At 37.1% G+C, this 8505-nt stretch overlaps 1 protein-coding gene across 3 annotated transcripts; it reads left to right on the top strand.

The window, feature by feature from the left end:
* Positions 1-8314, top strand: LOC135648783 (AP2-like ethylene-responsive transcription factor SMOS1). 3 transcript variants are annotated; one of them, XR_010501096.1, is made up of 10 exons: positions 1-337; positions 1606-1688; positions 1951-1959; positions 2065-2153; positions 4203-4276; positions 4484-4534; positions 6994-7064; positions 7169-7728; positions 7827-7982; positions 8109-8314. XR_010501096.1 is itself a non-coding variant. In XM_065166731.1 (9 exons), exons 1-9 carry the CDS (start codon positions 129-131, stop codon positions 7881-7883), a joined length of 1200 nt encoding a protein of 399 aa, XP_065022803.1. In that variant the 5' UTR covers positions 1-128; the 3' UTR covers positions 7884-8314. The 3 variants fall into 3 exon arrangements, 2 of the variants coding, with proteins under 2 accessions (XP_065022803.1, XP_065022802.1); XM_065166731.1 differs by having other exon boundaries at positions 7830-8314; XM_065166730.1 differs by having other exon boundaries at positions 7827-8314.
* Positions 8315-8505: the final 191 nt, after the last annotated feature.

The following is an 8505-nucleotide window of genomic DNA, read 5'->3' as shown; positions in this document are numbered from 1 at the left end:
TTCTTTTCCTCTCCGACCCAAGCGCTTACTCTCCGGCGGGCGGGCTCTCCATTTGAATCCAAAGGCTGCGGAGAGCGAGAGGATCTTTCCGTCTCTTCTCACTCGCTCAGCTCCTGAGGGGCTCTTCCATGGCCACCGATCCTGGGATCCCCAAGGTGGAGGCGGTGGCGGTGGGAGGCGGCGAAGCGCCGTCGGAAGGCCGGAGGGAGAGCGATCCGCCGCGCCTGGAGCAGAAGAAGGCGAGGAAGGAGAGGGTGTGCACCGCCAAGGAGCGGATCAGCCGGATGCCACCTTGTGCTGCCGGCAAGAGGAGCTCCATCTACCGAGGAGTCACCAGGTAGATGTATAGGGTGGCCCCTGCGTTTCCCTGGATCGGCCCTTTGTGCGTAGGCCATACTGATGCCGGTTCGCTTCTTTTGGTTCGGGAGAACTGGGACGTGCTTAATGTGTTTGTTCAAATGCTCGAGAACGGTTTTGGCTTAATGCATGTTTTCCTTGTCTGTCTCTTTTAGACCCTAAATGTGATGAAAGATCCACGAACTAAAACTATAATATGCATGAAGAAATCACATTCTGTGGGAAATTAAATAGTAAGAAGAATTCCTTTCTAAACATAACGTATGGTTGAAATACAGTACTCTGGAGCGTAATTCCTTGATTCGTGTTGTAAAGAAATCCTGTACTTGGGTTAGGATCAGGAATCTTCTAAATCATGCCAACTTGCATTAGATTTGGGATTTGTATACTAGGAAAAACAAACTTTTGTTATCTTTCAAGTCTCTTTCCAATATACTACCTAGCTAATCATGAGATTTGGATATAAACTCAAACTATGTGGGTGCTCCCTTCAACTAAGGATTCTTCTTTGTTTGTGTTTGTATGACCCTACACCTTCATTGTCGACATTATTACGATCTTCAAATTTGTAGGTGGATAGGTTTTGTGTCTCTTGTATGACAACATTGACAAGTATATAATAGTTATTTACTACAATTAATTTATAATTACTTTAATATTTTATAAATAAAATTTTAAATCTTTTGCATGAACTTTTGTTATTTATATTTCAGTTTCATATACTCTAAAATTAGATATCCTTATGGAGCATAAAGGCAAAATAGTTTTTTACCACATACTATTGTTGTCTTTGTTAGAATTAGTCTAATTATTTGCTACCTTTATGAATCTGTAATTTTTTGATTATATCTTTCTGGTCCTGATTTTCTTCTCTATAGCTGATCCTGATTCTGATGTCGGTCTTGCAAACTAAGATTTGAAACTTATCATTGATATTTTAGGTTTCCTGTTCTTCTTTGGCTTTGTGATTCAACTATCTTCTTGGAACTAATTTAATATCTTTTGCACGTTGCCATTTTTGATACTTTCAATTAGTTAAATTATAGTTTGTCTCGTTTGGCTGATCTGAATTTTGTCATCACCTTAAGTCGTAGTTATTATTCTTTTCCTTTAAACTGCAAAACTTTTAAATCTGGGTAGATTATATGATGGTATTATATCCAATTTTTGCCATTTTTTTTTCTTGTTTGCTTTTCAATTTCCCAAATTCAGTTATCTCATTGCATTTTCTACCTTCTCAAATAATAGGCATAGGTGGACAGGCCGGTATGAGGCTCATCTTTGGGATAAAAGTACTTGGAACCAAAACCAAAATAAGAAAGGAAAACAAGGTAAGTGCGACAATTCTCGTAATAGACATTTGGAAAATGTACGACTTTGAAATTAGACCCCAATTGTTATCCTTTTTTTTCCATCAACAATGGTGATCAAGGGATGGTGCCTCTGAAGCACGGTTTCTTTTGTATATTTGTCTTCCATGAATGTGATATATCAAAATGCAAGGATGAATATGTCATCTTATTACTTGTTGTCAGCTAACTCAATTTTTTTTTATTTGCATGGAATTTGTTGGCACATGAACTGTATCTCCAGTATATTTAGGTACGCAGCAGGTTTTTCAGTAATCAGTAACTATCTTCCTTCTTGTTGTTTTATCATTTTGGAAGTTCATTTAGTTAATTCTCCCTGTATGTTAATTCTTCTCAGGTGCTTATGACGATGAGGAAGCTGCTGCTAGGGCATATGATCTTGCTGCTTTAAAATACTGGGGTGCTGGGACACTTATTAATTTTCCCGTGAGAATTATATAAATCTGTAACATGGCTATTGGCTGTTGCTTTAGTTTAAGGTCAACTTATTGGTCTCCCCTTGTGGATATAACTCAGTTATAACGTGTAGCTTGAAGATCATTAACAAGTTCTGGTGGAACTTGTTTTTGTTATAAATGGTTGATGAATTGCCTACGCAATTCATTAACAAGTGTCATGCCTATGCAATGAACAATGCCATGTCTTAGCACACATGCAAACAAAAGTTCACATACATTATCAAGGTGAATTGTATGCTAAAGTATAGGGGCTATCATTTTCTAACTATGTTATTTTCAATTGCTTCCTGGTAAAAACTAATATTTAAAATGGACTTGTTAGCCTATTTAGGATGAATATAGCATTTGATTGAATGGATGTATTTCTAGTGTGTTGATACAAATTGAATCTAAGACATTCAACATGTTATATATGGAATGGAAATCCATGAACATGAAGTTCTGCAAGCTAAGTATATTTGTAAAATCAAATGAAGTTTGAGTTTTAAGGAATTGTGAGAATTATTTGAATACATGAACTAAAAACTTCAGTTTGTTTCCCTTTAATTACGTGTTAATAAAAATGAGGTCACTTGTGCTCATGGTAATGAATTACATTGGTACAATGCTATTTGTGTTAGAAAATATTCATGTGTGTGAGATACAGATTGAAAAAAGACCAAGAGAATAACCCCAAATTACTAAGTATTAGAAAAGTTGTTGACATTTATTGGCTTTGACCAAAAACTTAACAAGCATAAGGTTTTAGGTTGAACTGACAAATCACATGTATATTAACTTGACTAGTTTGACTCAGATTCATCATCGTCGATTTTAATATGGTATCGGAGCCAAGGTTCGTAATAAAATAAATGAGTGAGTAAAAAAAAAAAGTAAAGAAGGCTAAATTTTGGTTGCAACTTGGTGAAAAAGAAGAAATAGGTCCAAACCATAGTTTGACCTATCCTTATGAATAAGGAAAAGATGATTGAGCCACACGTGAATAGAAAAAGATGTTAAGAAATATTCATGTGTGTGCTAGAGATTGCTAGAGGACTAAGAGAACGGTTCCACATTTCTATGAATTGAAAGAGTCTGATGACATATTGGGTTTGACCCTTACCTGAAAAAGCTTAAATTTATATATTGACCTGGTGTCAAATCGCATGTATGTTAACCTTGACTAGTTTACTTAGATTCATCATCATTGATTTTAACATGATATCAGAGTATGTCATGAGTTCGAATTCGTCTCTTTCCCAGTGTCTAATTAAAAACAGTCGTGAAAGTACCCATTCATCATTTGAGCTTGCATCATACATGATTTCGTTCACACGTCAAGCCTAAACCTACTTGCTTTTGAGAGGGGGTGTTAAAGAATATATTGGGTCATTTCCTAACAGCTTAAGCATTTGAGATTTATGGTCACCCAAACAAATCTTTAATAATTTGGTCCATGACAAGGTCTAAAACAAGTCTATACTTTAACTATGAAATCCTATGTGCTAAACACATTAACACAATATGGATGCACTATAAGCTCAATATATGTGAAATAGATTTTTGGTAAATATAGAGATTATACTCCTGTCTCCCATCGATACCATTGATGCTTAGATTTGAATCACTAACATCTTGCTGCTATGTGAGTTTGGTGCATGTTGAACATTATGGTATATCTATATGCTAATTGTCTAAGAATATTGAACCAGTAGGTTTGATACTTCTATTTAGTTTAGTTTCTGTCAGCAAATTAGCTTATTATGATCAGGGAGAGCATGTGAAGCTTTAGTTGTGTGAGGAGCTTTTAACTGATTTTTGACACATAGCTAAATATGGTTTTAAAGCTAGGATACTGGTCAGTTGCAATGCTTTCTACATGTGGAATTCTTTTCTTGACAGGCTATTGGGATTTTGTGGTACTTGATGACATTGACATGCCAAAGTTACCTATTTACCATTTCTAATCTTGAGCTTATTTGGTGATCCTATTCAGAATTATTCCTTTAATCACACAGCTTTTTCTAATATTGTGCAGGTCACGGATTATGCAAGAGATCTTGAAGAGATGCAGATGGTTTCAAAGGAAGATTATCTCGTGTCTTTAAGAAGGCATGGACAACTTTAGCAATTTGGTGTTTGGATTCTTTCGTCCCCCTTGTTCTTTGCATCCTTCTTCATGTTTTTCTTTTATGAGTTGGCACGAGTAGAGGCCATCAGTAGTTTCAATGACAAACTCCCGCTTAAAAGAGCTAGAATTGGAGGAAAACTAGGTCATCTTAAAACATTCTCTAACACAATCATTTTTCTCTTTTACAGAAAAAGCAGTGCATTTTCGAGAGGATTTCCAAAATATCGTGGGCTTTCGAGGTATGCATTGATTATGGTCTGCATTGCAACTTTTTTATGTTAAGCACAACTTGGAGCTCACTATATCCTCGTGCTCTAAACTATGACTATTTTTGCATGCCTGGTCAATTGCGTGAGTGGACCTTTCATGTTGAATAATTCAGGATTGTGAAGTGATCACATAACTTATGGATATTTGTTGGGCTGTGTTCATGGGGTTATATAATGTGCATGCAATAAACACAATAATATACCAATGTGTACTGTGGTGGGTGTAGTTTTTCTTTTCTTTCTCTATCCTTGAAAATTATTTCGGACGATTTTTATTTGACCAAGTTCATATACTATTTAAAATTTCCAAAGTGAAACCCTAAATCAAGTTGGTCTGGTGTTTAGATTTTTTGAACTGAACATCAAAGGTAGATAATTGGCCACGATACTAGAACACAAGGGTATTTTTTTATATTATTTTTTTCTAATTACCAGTTTGTATGAACTGATATGTGCATCATGGTCTCATCAGCTATAATCCTGGATGTTGAATCAACTATCACTTAGTGACACATATGTTTCACTTCAAATGTAGAAGCAACATAAGCACTAGTGAAGCATTATAGAGAAACCAATAATCATAGATCACTTCTTTAAATGGTTTATATCAAGGTTTGCAATACCGTACCGTACCGTTATTTCGACCTGGGCTCGGTACCGGTACGGTACGGTATACCGAGCGATACACTCAGGTGTACCGAGTACTGTAGCACATCTACAGTGCTACAGTGCACTCGGACCGGTAAGAGGCGGTCCGCGTACCGACAACCTGTCGGACCGGTATGTACCGCCCGTACCGGGCGGTACAGTTCGGTACGGCAGACCCTGGTTTATATATCAATGTCCATACCTACTTTGAGGCCGATAGTTATTTCCTTTTGTTTGGAAATAGTTTGCTTTTGATGAGTTCTCATGATCACCAGATGATATTGATTAATAAATTATTTAGTAACAAAGTCACCTAAGCAAAGATCCCCATGATCTTTTTCTAAATTAAAATTTACAATTGTAATGATGGTGTGCTGAATCCTAATCTAATCTGGCTGACATGGATTGCTGATATTGACACTGATTCTGTTAAATGGTTCAGGAAAATCAAACATGGAAGTTATTAATATGCACAGGCTTGCTCCTAAACTGAAGATCACAAGAAGTCTATCATGTTAGGATGACCTGCCTTGACCTTTATAAGTATTGGGTTAATCTTTACTCTTTCTTTTTTCTATAACTACTAAGTCCATTCTAACCACATATAGAATTGTTTCATCTTTATGACAAGCAATTATCTCAAGCTGATTGATGTAAATTATATAGTTGTAATTTTGCATAACAAATTGACTATATTCAGTTGGGGTTCTAATATTTATGTAAATAGAGTGTTTCATGAATAAACCATAATAGGTGCAAACTTACCAAAGATGGCATTCTGGTGTTTGGTGAGGACCTGAGATAGCTTAACCAGAGTTGCTAACCATAAAAACTGGTAGAACATGATTGGGTGATGACTGAATCCAAGTTATAAAAATGTAATCGATCAGATTGCCTGAGTTCAGGTCAACATTTACTATTAAGACAACTAGGCTAGGCACAAAACCTGTTGCTAAACTGCCAATACCCCAGTTCTCTTCATCCGTACCTGTCCTGTATAGCATTTCCCATATGACTAGGAGTGCATAGAGTTGGAAGCACATTTGGCAAACAAGAACTTAGGTGCCTTGTGCCATGAAATGTGCTGTGCAGCTACTGGCACAAAATTTACTGCTATGTATTTTTATGTTCGTTTTTCAAGCTTCCCTAGCATGCACTGAAGAAATGTTTTGTGGTAACACTGCATGTGTGCCAACCAAGTAGTTCTTCAGGTCAATGCATCTCATGCTGAATCCATGGTTGGGAAATTGCTTGAATATATGAATATAATCAAAGCTTTCGTATGATCATGTTTTTACAAAATTTCTTTTATTAGTTGATCTCATCATTTCACTCAAGACTTCATGTCCCAGCTTGTTAGGTATCTGGATCCATGATTTTTTAGTATTGGACTATTAATTTTCTTGCACCTCTAGAGTCATAGTGACTGATAGATATGCAGGATTTACCTTATCAGATAACTAGATATCCCAGTTAAACCACTCTATCGGGACTATTGGTGGGGTCTTTTGCTGAGAAACTGTCACCAGCAGATTAGGTTTATATCCCAAAAATCTTACCTAGATATTGAGGCTCAACCATATCTAACCATGGTAGATGCTTATTTTTATCTGCCAAACTCAACCTTAATTACTTATTCTAAGTGACTACATATTTAATTGTATAAACAGTTGACTTAGAAAGGAAGTACTTGTTGTCTTGTGATTTTATTTAAAAATGTCTTTTACTTCTTAGTATTATTCTTTATATAGTTAATTTTAATGTTTTTTTTTTTGACTCAGACAACCTCAAAATAATCGGTGGGAAACACCTTTCAGACAGATGCCAGGGGATGAGTATTTCAACAATTGCAGTAAGTGCACAAACAAAACCTACTTGAAACTCGAAAAGCTTGTCAAAGCTAAACTCCAATGTATTGAATTGTTGGATGGATTAACTAGATTTCTCGCATGTAAGGTACAAGCAGCGATGCAGCTACTGATGGAAGATTTGCTGGTATTGCTGGCTTGGAGAGGAAAGTAGACCTGACAAGTTATATCAAGTGGTGGATGCCCAAGAAGGCTCGTCAACCTGAATCAGCCTCTCCTGTAGAAGATGTTGGTCGTGAACTTCGAATGTTAGAATGCTCAGTGCAGCCAACAGAGCCATATAAGCTGCCTTCTCTTGGCCTTCCTGGTAGAGGTGATGCTCCACAAAGGTTGTCTGCATGTAGCATCTTATCTCGCTCTGACTCCTTCAAGAGTTTCCTGCACAAGTCATTGAATTCAGGAGATATCAAGGATGATGGTTCGCACAAAATGATGGACCACGAAAAGTCCGTTCCCCTGTTGTATTCTGGTTGCGGCCTTGGTATATCCGGAGTAAGCGTAGCATTAAATGAATTGCCTGTACCAAGAACAGCATACCAGATGGCTCTTCTTTCTGCACCACTGAGGAGTAGCTATCCAATCGACCCAGCATCGGAACCCCTACTGTGGACAAGTCCACCACCATCTCAACAACCTTTGGGAGAACCAGTTGTGTCTTCAACTGCATCATTTGATCATTAACCTGCTGAAAACTCTTTTGTCTACTTTGTCCTAATGTTTGGTTCTTTTTCTTCCTCCTGTTGCAGCAGCTTAGGAAGAATGAAATGACTAGCTCTGCATATGCATACCAATGCCAGGACTGAGGCATATCAAGTTCTATAAAGGCATATCCAACGTTAGAAAGAGCTGTGGATGCTGTGGTCTGAATGCGGTAGCACGTTATAGTGATTCTCCTTTTGATGGTAAGCGTCAGCCACATATATTGGTCATATTCTGTCTATATATAGCAACATCATATGTTAATATGAGCTGCTTCTTGAATGGAGGTTTTGAGGTATCCCAGTTGACATGGCAGACTTTTTTTGTAGTAGACAGATCTACTCTCCTGGGGTACTAAGAATAAGCTACAAGAGCCAATCAGTTATTACTTACATGGTACGTGTGCTTTTACCTCCTAGGACTTGAGATTTGACTTGTTACGAGAATAATTTCCATTGAAATTGTAGTTGACGTGAAACAATTATGATATTTAGAGTGGTGTTCCATATATTTCGTCCCTGTTTCAGAATTCCAACTCCTTTCCCCTCAACCTGGCATCTTCTCAAATGGTTTTGTTGTATTATCGTCAAGCCAGTTGGTGTTTGTGGACTGTCTATTTTCTGGATGATCTTTCAAGTACATATATTCTTTGGCAGCAAGATAATCTTTAATGGTTTAAAATTGGGTACTGGATCCATATTGATCCTTTGTCTAATCGGTACAGGT

This window comes from Musa acuminata, chromosome BXJ3-9 (genome assembly GCF_036884655.1).
Source record: "Musa acuminata AAA Group cultivar baxijiao chromosome BXJ3-9, Cavendish_Baxijiao_AAA, whole genome shotgun sequence".
Taxonomy (NCBI): domain Eukaryota; kingdom Viridiplantae; phylum Streptophyta; class Magnoliopsida; order Zingiberales; family Musaceae; genus Musa; species Musa acuminata.
This window is presented reverse-complemented; position numbering and strand designations above follow the sequence as displayed.